Source organism: Zosterops lateralis, assembly GCF_965231275.1.
Source record: "Zosterops lateralis genome assembly, chromosome: 12".
In the NCBI taxonomy this organism is placed as follows: Eukaryota; Metazoa; Chordata; class Aves; order Passeriformes; family Zosteropidae; genus Zosterops; species Zosterops lateralis.
In genome coordinates, this window is record NC_139772.1 from 1,039,627 (window position 1) to 1,051,807 (window position 12,181).

At 64.7% G+C, this 12,181-nt stretch overlaps 2 protein-coding genes across 2 annotated transcripts; both read right to left on the bottom strand.

Moving 5' to 3' along the window:
* Nucleotides 1-43: 43 nt before the first annotated feature.
* On the bottom strand, nt 44-3,759 carry VPS4A (vacuolar protein sorting 4 homolog A). Its single transcript, XM_083869983.1, has 11 exons — nt 3,679-3,759; nt 3,275-3,386; nt 3,057-3,204; nt 2,881-2,942; nt 2,527-2,646; nt 2,256-2,412; nt 1,465-1,613; nt 1,279-1,360; nt 984-1,203; nt 742-882; nt 44-456 (listed from the first exon to the last, which is right to left on the bottom strand). Exons 1-11 carry the CDS (start codon nt 3,697-3,699, stop codon nt 355-357), a joined length of 1,314 nt encoding a protein of 437 aa, XP_083726109.1. The 5' UTR covers nt 3,700-3,759; the 3' UTR covers nt 44-354.
* A 1,623-nt stretch (nt 3,760-5,382) lies between these two features.
* Nucleotides 5,383-11,859, bottom strand: SNTB2 (syntrophin beta 2). Its single transcript, XM_083870457.1, has 7 exons — nt 11,418-11,859; nt 7,564-7,774; nt 6,936-7,146; nt 6,336-6,478; nt 6,024-6,220; nt 5,764-5,948; nt 5,383-5,594 (listed from the first exon to the last, which is right to left on the bottom strand). Exons 1-7 carry the CDS (start codon nt 11,848-11,850, stop codon nt 5,502-5,504), a joined length of 1,473 nt encoding a protein of 490 aa, XP_083726583.1. The 5' UTR covers nt 11,851-11,859; the 3' UTR covers nt 5,383-5,501.
* Nucleotides 11,860-12,181: the final 322 nt, after the last annotated feature.

Sequence of the window (12,181 nt, forward strand, 5' to 3'; positions counted from 1 at the left end):
TGGGGGGTTTGGGCAGAGCCTTGGGGAGTGGCTGGGCACCAGCTGAAGCTCTCAGATTGTTTTTATTTTCATATAAACAAGACAGAACCCAAAGCAGCATTAAGTTAAAAAATAAAAAAAAAGAGCAGGAAGAAGAGTGGGGCACTGCCGGGGGGGGGGGACCCGGCCGCCCAGGCCATGCTCAGACCCACCCCCCGTAGTGTGAGCCCCCCGGGCCGTGTCCCCCCTGTGCCTGCAGGGCACTGCAGGGCTGTGGGGCAGGAGGAGCGAGCGTCAGTCGGTTTGGCACGGCCCGGGACAGGGGGCACGGCAGGGCCTGCAGCTGCCCCAGCCCCACACCCCCCATTCCCCCCCTCAACCTTCCTGTCCAAAGTCCTCCGTGAACTTCTTCACTTTGAGGAGATCCTCGACGTTGACGGTGGGGCGGGTGGTGGCCAGCGAGCGCAGCATGTCTGCCTGCAATACAGGTGGGTGGGCACGTGGCTCAGACCAGGTAAGGGCACGGGATAAGGAGCCCTGGGCCACCTTTGCCCCATGGCAGCAGCACTGACCACAGCTGGGAGCTGCCTGGCAGAACCAAGGCCCTTTCCTGTCACCCAACGATCCTCTGAGGGGTTTAGGATTGCATGGAGGTAGATTAGGAGTTTGTGTCCACCCCCAGGAGGGACAGCTCTGCCTGGCCCTTGGCCTGGAGCACGAACAGGGAAGTGTCCAGGCCAAAGCTGTAGAGGAGACACTTACCTTGCAGACAATGGGCTCCATCAGCTTGTCACTGGGCACTTCCATCCAGGTCATCTCAGTGGCCCCGGGGTCACCAGGCGAGCACGGCGTCAGGAGATCGTCCACGATGGCACCGGGGGTGGTGCGGGAGGGGCCACGGACCTGCACGGAGCCAGTGGCTCATGGCACAGAGCTCGGGGCGGGGGGACAGCAGCTGCAGTGCCCCCCCAGGACCAGCCCAGGCCCTGGCAGCCCCCACTCACCTTCTTGAAGTGCGTGGCCGACTGCACCTTGCGCACGGGCTGCATCAGGGCGTCGCGCACGATGATGCTGATGTCGGCCCCCGAGTAGCCCTCGGTCTTGCGGGCCAGCTCCTGGATGTCGGCGTCCGTCAGCGAGTGCGGCGTGTTCCCCAGGTGCAGCCGGAACATCTGCGCCCGCGCCATCTCCTCGGGCAGGGGGATGTAGATCCTCTTCTCGAACCTGGGAGCATGAGGGGTGAGCCCCAATCCCAGCCCTGCTGGGGGGCTGGCACAGGGGGCTGCATGTGGGGCTCACCTTCTCCTGATGGCCGAGTCCAGCACCCAGGGGATGTTGGTGGCACCCAGCACCAGGATCCCGTCGCTGCTGTTCCCCACACCTGCAAGTGAAGGGTTCAGAACCATCTCCAGGGATTCTCTGAATGCCCAGGTTCTGCCTGCCTCATCCTGCTCCCACCCATCCCTGGGACAGGCCCCCTCCCACCTTGCATCTGCACCAGGAACTCGGTCTTGATGCGCCGGGCCGCCTCACTCTCGTTCTCGTTGCGGGAGCCACACAGTGAATCCACCTCATCAATGAAGATGATGGAGGGCTTGTGCTGCCTCGCCAGCTCAAACAGGTTCTTCACCAGCCTGGGAACAAAGCAGGGGATGGGGTCCCCGCTCAGAGACCCTCCTCAGCACCACCATGGCAGCCCCACATTCCTCCCACCCTGGGAACCCCATGCTGGCATCAAGGGAAGTGCCACACCAGGGGCTGTGGGGCCCCTCAAGGAGCTGTGCTCTCCCCTGGGACCCTGTTAGGGATTAAAATAAGTCTAATTATATGTTACCAGAAATTAATAATGTAGAGTTAAGTTTAATTAGGACTTGCTCACAGCTTGGCAGGGATAAGCCCTCCCTGAAGCTTGCTGTAAATGAATTCTGAGCATGGACAGATGGGAAATCTTCAGGTAAGAGCTGAAACTCTGGAGAGCCTCAAAGCTGCCCCAAGCTGGAGCATGATAGCAGTTAATTAAGACAAGGAGACAAAATCCAGTTAAGCATTAGAAGACCCCAGCTTAAAGCTGCTGTTGGACCAAGAGGTCTGTAAAGATGGGAAAACACAGGCTGTGAGGGAAGAGGCCCAGGGATTGCTTTGCTCAGACTCCCTCTCTGAAGGCACCAGCTCCCAGTTCTTTACCAGCCCCATTACTGGGTTCCCTGATGCTGGTGGCCCCTGCCCCAGCCTGGACAGCCAGAGCACCAGGAGCCACATCCCCACTGCCAACTTACTTCTCACTCTCCCCCAGCCACTTGGACATCAGGTCAGAGGACGACACAGAGAAGAAGGTGGAGTTGTTGGCCTCGGTGGCCACGGCCTTGGCCAGGTAGGACTTGCCGGTGCCGGGCGGCCCAAAGAGCAGGATCCCTCGCCAGGGCGTGCGCTTCCCTGGGCCAGAGAGAGACTGGGGTCAGGCCTCCCATCCCTGCACCCAGAGCCCTGCTGGGATCCCCCACAGCGGGGTCACCTCCTGCACAGCCCCCTCCCTTACCACGGCCTCACCTGTGAACAGGTGTGGGAACTTGATGGGCAGGATCACGGCCTCCTTCAGGGCTTCCTTGGCTCCCTCCAGCCCAGCCACGTCGCTCCACCGCACGTTGGGCTTCTCTATCATGATGGCACCTGTGAGGGAGTCACTCTGCTCGTGTGGGCACAAAGATGGGCACAGAGAGCAGGAAGAGCCAGAGTCCCTACCCACACCCACAATCCTGCCTCCCCTGAGCACAACAGCTGTGCTGAGCAGGCCAAGGCCCCAAAACCACAGCCTGACCCCCTCCTCACAGCCACCGCTTGACAGGGCTGTCAGTGAATCCCTCCTCAATCCCAGAGGGTTTAACCCACCACAGCCTCTCTCACCCATCAGCTGCTCCTGCAGCTTCTTCTTCTCAGGGTTCTCTCCCTCGCTGTCACTGTCACTCCTGGGGACAGGGGACAGGGTTCAGGAGAGGGGCTGGCACTGGTGTGGTAAGGGGGGATCCTGCCAGCCCCACAGTCAGACAGGGGACCCCGCACTGCCCTGGTCCCCCACGCACCCCTTGTTGTCATTCTGTGCCTCTCTGACGGGCCTCTTGCCGTGCCTGTCCTTGCTCCTCAGGTACTCCTTCAGCTTCTCCGCCCGGTCCAGGTACTGCACGCACTTGGCTCGGATGCTCTCCTTGGCCTTGTCGCTGTGAGCCTCATCTGCGGGGACCCCCAGGCGTCACCCGGAGCCCCCCGGGCACCGCAGCCCCCGGGCCCCGGCCGGACTCACATTTGATGGCGTGCAGGAAATACTCCACGGCGTGCTGGTACAGCCGCAGCGCCTCCTCGTAGTTCTTGGCCTTGTCCTCCTCGGTGGCTTTGGTGACCAGGTCGATGGCTTTCTGCGGGGGGAGCGCCGTCAGCACCGGGGCCCGGCGGAGCCTCTCCGGGCCGGGCCGGGCCCGTCAGCCCCGGGGCTCTTCCGCTGCGCCCACCGCGCCGGCACCGGGGCTCGGCAGGGCCCGGCGGCCCCAGCGGGGCCCTGCACCGGGGCCGGGTGAGGCCTTTCCCGGCCGGCACACCGCCGGGGCCCGGTGCGGCCTGTCCGCCGAGCCGTGCGGAGGCCCCGCGGGAAGGGGGGCGGTGTGGGCGCTGCCGGAGCCTCATCCCCGCGCCGGTGCCCGCGGGCGGTACCTGCAGGGTGGACGTTGTCATCGCATCGCCCGGTGCGGCCGCTCCGGGGGCCCCGGGACGGCGGCGGCGGCGGCTGAGGCGACTGCGGCTGCGCGGGGCACAGCGCCCCCTGGCGGCGGCGCCGGAACCGCGCCCAGTGCGCGTGAGGAGCCCCGCCCACAGATGGGCGTGGTTTGTCTTAACCACGCCCATTATAATTTATGTATATTAGAGGCGTGGTCCCGTATGGACGCGCCCACTTAGTGGTGTAATATTACAGGGCGTGGCTATTCATAGCCCCGCCCATTGAGGCCCCGCCCTGCTGGCCCCAAGCGCGCGCGAACACCCCAAAAACACGTCACTACGCGTGTGTGTTCGTGTTTGTGTATTTTTTAGGTGTTTATGTTTATGTGTGCATCATCTTCTTTGTGTGTGTTCATGAGTGTTTACGTGTGTGTTTGTAAATTTTTTACATGTTTATGTGTGTGTCTTCCTGTGTGTGTGTATGTTCATCTGTCTGTGTGTGTGTGCCCAGGTACACACCCCTGTGTGTACAGTATTTGCACACACACTGTGCACACATATGGTATTTACCTGTCCACACACACACCCCCCCAAACACCTGCAGGTACCTGTGCTCACTGCTGTCCCCACCTGTCCCACAGCTGAACTGGCCACACTGGCCCTGCTGTAAAAGTTGCCCCAGCCCCCCGAGAAATCCCCATGGAGACCCTGCCCCAGCTTCCCCAGAGACCCCCCCAGTCCCTCCAAATCCCCCCCAGAGACTCCCCCAGCTTCCCCAGAGATCCCCACCACTCCTTCCAGGGACTCTTATTCCTCCCACCATCCCCACACCAGACACAGTGAGACCCGGAGCCCCTGGAAAAGGCAATCTGATATAAATAGCGATTTACAAAGAATACAAAAATAGAAGGAGGGGGGGCAGCACCCCGAGCCAGCACCCCACAGGACCCCACAGCCCCCCAGAAGCAGAGAACCGTGCAGGAGTTTGGCTGGGGGGTACCGGGGTCCTGGCAGGAGGGGGGAGCCCTGGAGGACCCTCCCACTGTGGCCCTACCTGGGCTCCCCAGCCCTGCAGGGTGTGGGAGCTGCCCCCAAAGGGAGGGAAAAGTACAAAAAGCGAAAAGTGCATAAATCTACATGTCCTGCTCCGGGGGATCTCCCGGTGGAGGGGCACAGGCAGCAGTGGCTGGGGAGAGGCAGCCCCAGGAGGGTCCCCTGCAGCCCCAGCCCAGGGCAGAGACATGGCGTTTGTTCAGCCTTTGGGAGATTTGGGGGCCACTCCTAGGGGGCAGTAGGGCATGGGGGGAGGCCAAGCCCCAGGATCCTTGGCCAGAGCATCCCCTTTGCACCCCTGAGTGCCCCCTGTAAGACACGTGTCCCCCCACCCTGAACAGGGCATGGAGACCCTGTCATGCAGCAATGGGGGTTCCCATGTGGGGACAATGTGACCTCTTTTGGGGAAGCCCCAAGGCAGGGGGACACTGCTCCCCTAAACATGAGTTGGGGGCACCAGAGGTCCCCCAGGCTGGAGGGCCGAGCTGGCCCCACTCCAAGGCACAGGCGGTGAGATCAGTGATGGCTTCAGCCCCGGGGGGATTAAAGCTGGTGTGTGTACCCCGACCCCCCCGGGGCACTGGGGGGCCAGGAGTGCTGGTGTGGGGCAGGAGGGGCTCACCCCCTGCAGCTGTGCTGCCACAATTCCTGGAGGGTCTCAGGGCAGCAATCCCAGCCCCAGCAAGGCACCGATGGGGCAGGAGAGGTTGGGGGGCCCCCTCTGTGACCCCCAGCTGGTTTCTGACAGGGCGAGGGGGCTGGGCCACCTATGCCAGCAGCCCCATGCGGGTGACTTTGGCTGAGAGGAAGGTGTGCAGGACGAAGACGATGGGCTTGGGGCAGGAGTGCAGGTCCAGCGCCTGGGGGGAGACAGAGAGCGGTGTCAGCCACCCCCACATCCCACTGCGGGCACTGGGGATTGCAGGGCTGGGGGTTCCAACCAGCCAAACCCAGTGAGTCTGGAACATTGCAGGGATGGGAGGAAGCAGGGGGTCCCCTCGAGGTAAAGCCTGGCTGCCCCTTCCTCACCAGCTCCCCTTCAGGGCCCCCGAAATCCAGGTAGAGGGTCCTGATGCCGTCATCCGCAGACATCTTCAGCCGCTCGTAGGGGTAGCGGAACAGGACAGAGCTGGCGCCCGGCTCGTCCCGGGAGATGGTGAACCCGCCCTCGTAGTGGATGGAGAGCTGGACCTCCTGCCCTCCCAGTGTGCAGCCTGCAGGCACAGCTGCTGTCAGCCCTGAGGGGGGCACAGAGGGCAGCCAGGGGGTCCCAGCACCGCGGCACTCACCCACTGTCACCTCCTTGATGAGCTCGGCGGCGGCGTGGCAGCCCTGCACCAGGACACGCGTCCAGGCTGACAGGTCCCGGTGGGTCTCCACGCGGAAAACGTGCATCTCCACGCCCTGCCTGGAGCCCGTCCTCGTGGCAAAGGTCAGCTCCGAGCCCAGCGCGGGCGAGCGGCGCCCTGAGCCTGAGTGCACCAGCCTGGAGGGAAAGCAGGGCCAGGGGTGTGATGGCAGTGCCGGCACTGTGTCACCCCATCGGCATTTTGGTGTTTCTTCCTTGCTCTGAGGCAGGAGGGGGCCCAGCCCCAGCTCACCTGGTGGCCACCAGCGGGTAGCTGTGGCAGGGCGAGGCCCAGGCGTCTCTGGTCCAGGGCATCCCGTCGTAGAGCAGCAGGTCCTTCTCTGTCACTGCCATGAGCACCGGCCGCCACTGCTGCCGCCCGCCGTCCAGGCGTGCCTGCCGGCCACCAGGGCACCATGAGGGGTGCCAGGGGCTGCAGGCTCCCACCACAGCCCAGCAACCCAACCCCTGAGCCCATGGGCAGATGGACCCCAACCCATCCCCAACCCCAGTGGTTCCTCATTGCCAGGCAGCATCCACAACGCTGCCATCCTGGGAAACCAAGCTGGGAGCAGCCATCAGCTCTGCCAGAGCTGGCTGCAGCTCTCAGGCAGTGCATTCATGGAATAGGGAGGGTGTGATGAGGGGTTCCATCTGGAAAATCCCAGTGGGAGAAGGGGCTGAGGGCATGGGAAATGGTGCCATCATCGAGGCACAGCTGGATGGCCGAGCAGCAGAGCCAGTGTCCAGACTGGGCTCTCTGGCTGCATCTACAGCCCCAGTGGCATCCTCAGCCCATCCCATTGGCACTGCTGTCCCTGGGAGCACCCTGGCACCTCCCATCAGTGCATACCTGCTCGGCCAGCCAGGCGATGTGCTTCACCTCCCTGCCACCAGCCGTGGGGCTGCCAGAGCCCAGCGTGGCGTTGAGCTCTGCCAGGACCTGGGGCAGCAGGGCAGTGATGTTGGCGTGCAGGGCACTGAACCAGGCGTGGGCCGTGGCCGTGTCCCGGCACCGCAGCACCAGCGTGTTCCGGCTGTCCGGGGAGTACAGCTCGATCAGCCTGCGAGGGGACAGGGACAGGGACACAGCCCAGGGTGGGACATCAGCATGGGCCAAGTGAGCCCCTGCCTGTGCCCAGCACAGCAAACTGCCTGCACTGGTCTGGGGGTTCCACTGTGCATTTCCATCTGCCAGGGCTTTTAGCCTGCATTTTAAGGCAGAGGGGCTGCCAGGGGTCTGGGAGGGAACATGGAACAGCCCTGGTCCTGGCTAAACCCTCTGGAGTGTCCTTCCACAGCTCAGTGGGCAAAGCAGGGAGTCATGGCCTCAGTGAGGGGCAGCCCCCAGCTGTGCCCAGGGTGTCCATGGGGTGCAGGGTCCCTCACACTGGCACTGTTGGGCAGACCCAGTCCTGTCCTGGGTGTCTCCGGGGAGCAGGATCTCCCACACCCACACCACCGGCAGCCCCTGCCCTCACCTGTTCTCCAGGTCGGGCATGCTGAGGTTCCGGGCAGCAAAGCACATCTTGAGGGGGATCACCTTGCGGTCACGGGGGCCCTGGTGCTGGGGGGACCCCGAGTCCTCGCTGCCACTCAGGCTGGGGGACTGCGGGGCCGCCCCCTCCCACGGCAGGTCTGACACCAGCGACGGCTTCTTGATGTAGGGGGTCACCTCCCGCATGAACTTCACTGGGGGGAAAGTGGGGGCACAGTCAGGCCTGGGGAGGGTCCTGCACCCCCACACCACAGCCCCCTGCCCCAGGGTTGATCTGATAGAGTGACGTGACCCCCACACACCCCGCCTGGGTCAGGGATGTCCCGAGTGAAGGACGGAGCTGGCAGCTCATCCCGCTGCCGGCCGGGTGTAGGAAGGGGAAGGCGCCACAGGACAATGGTGCTGGGCGGGAGGTCAGGCTGCAGCCCATCCTGGTCCCATCCTGCCCTGTCAGAGCAGCCAGGACTGTGCCCGCCAAGTTTCCAGCACTGCTGGCCATGCTGAGCCGGCACTGCTGCTCACACCCTGACAGCAGCCAGCCTCCACTCCACAGGGCGAGGAGGAGGGTGTGCAGCCAAGACATCCCGGCTCCACGCGCCTCTCCAGGCCGGGAAGGAAGGAAGGAGGCACCAGCTCCAGCTCCTGCTCCCCCTGGACTGTCCCACCCCAGCACCACCCTGCTGACAGCAGCCCTGGACCCCCGCCCAGCCAAGCCCCGGCAGCCTCGGCCAAGGGAGGGACACGCTGGGGACAGAGATGGGGCAGCGAGAGGGAAAACCAAATAGCAAAACAGCAAATAGGCTGCGCTGCACTGGGAAGTAAGTGGTGAAAGGATCCTGGAGCCGGCACAACGCCACAGCCAGGCCTTCTGAAGGGGGAGCAACACTGGTGGTGGGGCCCAGGCTGTGCTGCTGCCAATCCTTCACTGCGGGGCTGCTGAGAGGGAAGGGGGAGTAAGGATGGGACAGCAGGGATGGGGAACGAGCAGGGGACACCAGCCCCACACCTTCCCAGCAGTTCTGCTGAGCCATGGTGCTGACACGAGGTGCTTGCCCTTGCTGTGGGCAGCACAGGAGTTAATATTAGCTGCCGCCGCGCTGATCCCGGGATTACCGCTGTCCCCGCACCCCTAATCCCCCTGCCGGGCCGGGCCGGGCAGGGCCAGGCAGGGCAGGGAGCGCCGCGGGCAGCAGCACAGCCAGCAGCTCCCGCTGCGGGGCCCTCGGCAGATGTTTGCCAGATGTGGGCAGCTGCCTCCAGCGCCGGGAGAGAGCTCAGCCCATGGGGGCTCCAGCTCACAGCGCTGCCACCCTGCAGTGCAGGCACTGACCCCATGGAGTCAGGAGGGTGAGAGGCCAAGCTGGGCAGCCAGCAGGGCTGGGGCCTGGGTGCTGTGCCAGGGCACTGCCAGAGGAGTGTGACTGGCAATGGTGGATGCCCATGGTGGGGGCAGCAGAACTGCCTCCCAGATTTCACTGGGATGCATCCACAGTGCAGGAAGGACACGGAGCACCTTGTGCCAGCAGGCACATGGGTGGGGACACCTGCAGCCACCCCTTCTGCTTCTGGCGAGCTGGTGACCAGCACAGAGCTGCAGCAGCACAGCCACTGCTGCCCCGGCACAGCCCCTGCCGCCCCACCCACGCGCTCACCGCAGAGGAAACCCAGCTGTCGCCTGCGCCTCTCGCCTGTCCCGCCGCAGGAAGGGGCTGCTGGGGCTGCACGGCAGTGCTGGCTGCACCCCGAACCCACCGGCCCGGCCCTGAGCCCAGCAGGGAGCACCCAGCACCCAGCAGTTTCCTCAGGCAGTGCCCCAGGCAGTGCCAAGGCCAGCACCGCGCTCACAGCTCCCGCAGGGGCGGAAGGGCTCCCTTCCCCCAGGGCAGCAGACGGGGCTCCCAGGGGAGGTGCTCGGTGTGCGCCCTGCGGCCAAAGCCAGCCCCCGGCACGGGTGACACCAGCCCCAGGAGATGCTGGTGCAGGACTGATGGCTCCCCCTCCATCACTGGCACAGCCCGGGAGGAGTTCTGGCACCTGCCGGGGTGGTCACAGCTCCAGGGCTGCTGGGGAGGGATGGGGAGGACACCAAGGCCAGTGTCCCCCACCAGCTCCTCCCTGGGGCCTGATGAGACCAGTTGGCCACCAGATGGTCCCACCACAGCCACTGGACCAGCAGTGCCCAGCCACAGTGAGGAAAAAAGGGAAGGAGAAAAGTATGGGGAAAGGGAAAGGGAAAGGGAAAGGGAAAGGGAAAGGGAAAGGGAAAGGGAAAGGGAAAGGGAAAGGGAAAGGGAAAGGGAAAGGGAAAGGGAAAGGGAAAGGAAAGGAAAGGAAAGGAAAGGAAAGGAAAGGAAAGGAAAGGAAAGGAAAGGAAAGGAAAGGAAAGGAAAGGAAAGGAAAGGAAAGGAAAGGAAAGGAAAGGAAAGGAAAGGAGCGTCTGCCGCGGCGCCTGTGCCCGTGGCGGAAATGAGGGACAAACACACCACAGGCTGGAGCTCCTGGGGGACAGGATCAAACGGGCAGACAGCACGAGGAAGGACGTGCTGAACCAGGCATGGGGTCCCGTGGGGACTCTCGCTGTGTCCGACAGCAGCCCCGACCAAAACAGCAACAAACCAACTCCTGTGCCCCACCCCGGCCCCTGCAGCGCCCCAGCCATGGCCAAGCACCTGGTGCCAGGTGTGCCAGCCCCGGGCAGCCCAGCCGTGTGTCCTCCTGTCCACAGTGCAGTGCCAGGAGCACAGGGAAAGCAGCAGCACCGGTTCCTGCACCCTGTGCCCCATGGGCTCTGTGTCCATGGAACAGCAGAGGACAGACGGACGTGCCAGGACAGCAGGACATGCCAGGACAGCAGGACAGCGTGTGTGGCACCAGAGCACTGCACAGCCCCCCCTGACCCCAGCACGGGGGACTCGTGTCCTCAGGGTGCCCCCCATGGCACCGGCCCCTGCGCCCCGCCGGGCTGGGCAGGTCCTGCCCGAGCTTGTCGGGCTGCCGGGAACAGGTCGGGCAGGAGCCGTGGCTCGGTCCCAGCCAGCCCTGCTGGGGGCACGGGATCCTGTCACCGAGGAGAGGGGACAGCCTGTTCAGGGGACACCACAGCCCAGGGACACCGAGGGGGACTGTCCTGGGGGACCCCAGGTCTGCCTCTGAGGGACCCAAGCCCGTCCTGAAGGGACACAATCAGAGATGTCCTGTCCTTGTCCCCAGCTGTCAGGGGTCCCCATCCTGCCACAGAGGGGGGGACACCCCAGTCCCTGTCCCTGCACCTGGGGGGCCCATCCTGGGCTGGGGGTCTGGGGTCACACACACACACACACACACACACACACACACACACACAGAGGGACTGGGCTGGGGGTCTGGGGGCACAGACACACCAGGACTGGGGGCACACACACACACACACACACACACACACACAGGGGCTGGGCTGGGGGTCTGGGGGCACACACACACCAGGACTGGGGGCGCACACACACACACACACACAGGGGCTGGGGTGGAGGTCTGGGGGCACAGACACACCAGGACTGGGGGCGCACACACACACACACACACACACACACACACACACACGGACTGGGGTGGAGGTCTGGGGGCACACACAGAGACTCGCCAGGACTGGGCTGGGGGAGTGGCGCCCCACACCCGGGTCAGGGACCCAAAGCGGGCCCCGGAGGCGGTGACAGCGGCAGGGAGGAGTGCAGGGAGCCGGTACCGGCGGGGAGGAGTGCAGGGAGCCGGTACCGGCGGCGGAGCACCGGGGCGGGGGACAGGAGAGCACCGGGGGCCCGCACCGGGGATTGGGGGGACAGGAAGGGCTTGAGGCGGTACCTTCAAGGATGACCTCCCTCCCGGCTCTCTTCAGCGCCTGCACAGCTTGGTCGTGGGTGGCATCGCGGAGATCGACGCCGTTAACAGCGAGGATGGCGTCGCCCAACCGGAGCGCCCCGCTCCTTTCCGCCGCCAATCCCGGGAAGATCCGTGAGATCAGCACCGGCATCCGATTCTCCCGACCGCCCTTAATGCTGATCCCGAGCCCTCCCGCCTCCGCTTTCACCACCCGCACCCTCCTCACGCCACCGGGCGCCGCCGCCGCCTCCGCGCTGCCGTTCAGCACGCCGTTCACCGCCGACGGATCGCCGGTTCCCGGCTCCGCCGTTAAGCTCAGCGTTTCCCCGGTGAGCTCGGCGGACACGCGGACCCAGCGTTCCCGCAGGAGCAGCTCCAGCAGCCCGGTTTTGCACGCCCGGGTCCACACGGCCATGCCGCCGCCGCCGCCGCCGCCGCCGCTCACCGGGAAGGGGCGTGGCCTCCGGGAGGGCGGGGTTTGTGGCCACGCCCCCGCCCGCATGGCGCGCTGCGATAGGCTCTGAGGCGCGGAGGGGCGGGGTAAGACCGCCCCGCCCCCGCCTCCGCTTCCACCAATCAGAGAGGTGGCGGCCAAGCTGCCGCTGCTGTGATTGGTGGCAGAGGAAGGAGGGGCTCCTAGAAAGCCACGCCCCCGCACGCCATGTCTGGCGCCGAGATTATTTGGCGCGCTGCGATTTATTTTACGAGCTTGTGCTTTAAATCTCCCCGTGTTTTCCGGGGATCCC

Excerpts from the sequence above, each read along its gene's own strand:
- SNTB2 (XM_083870457.1), bottom strand. The coding sequence starts at position 11,850 with ATGGCCGTGTGGACCCGGGCGTGCAAAACCGGGCTGCTGGAGCTGCTC. Across the intron at positions 7,147-7,563 it reads ATGCCCGACCTGGAGAACAG|GCTGATCGAGCTGTACTCCC; the intron begins GTGAGGGCAGGG and ends GTCCCCTCGCAG. Across the intron at positions 6,479-6,935 it reads TCGCCTGGCTGGCCGAGCAG|GCACGCCTGGACGGCGGGCG; the intron begins GTATGCACTGAT and ends GGTGGCCGGCAG.
- VPS4A (XM_083869983.1), bottom strand. The coding sequence starts at position 3,699 with ATGACAACGTCCACCCTGCAG. Across the intron at positions 1,614-2,255 it reads TGGCTGGGGGAGAGTGAGAA|GCTGGTGAAGAACCTGTTTG; the intron begins GTAAGTTGGCAG and ends CTTTGTTCCCAG. Across the intron at positions 457-741 it reads TGGAGCCCATTGTCTGCAAG|GCAGACATGCTGCGCTCGCT; the intron begins GTAAGTGTCTCC and ends CCTGTATTGCAG.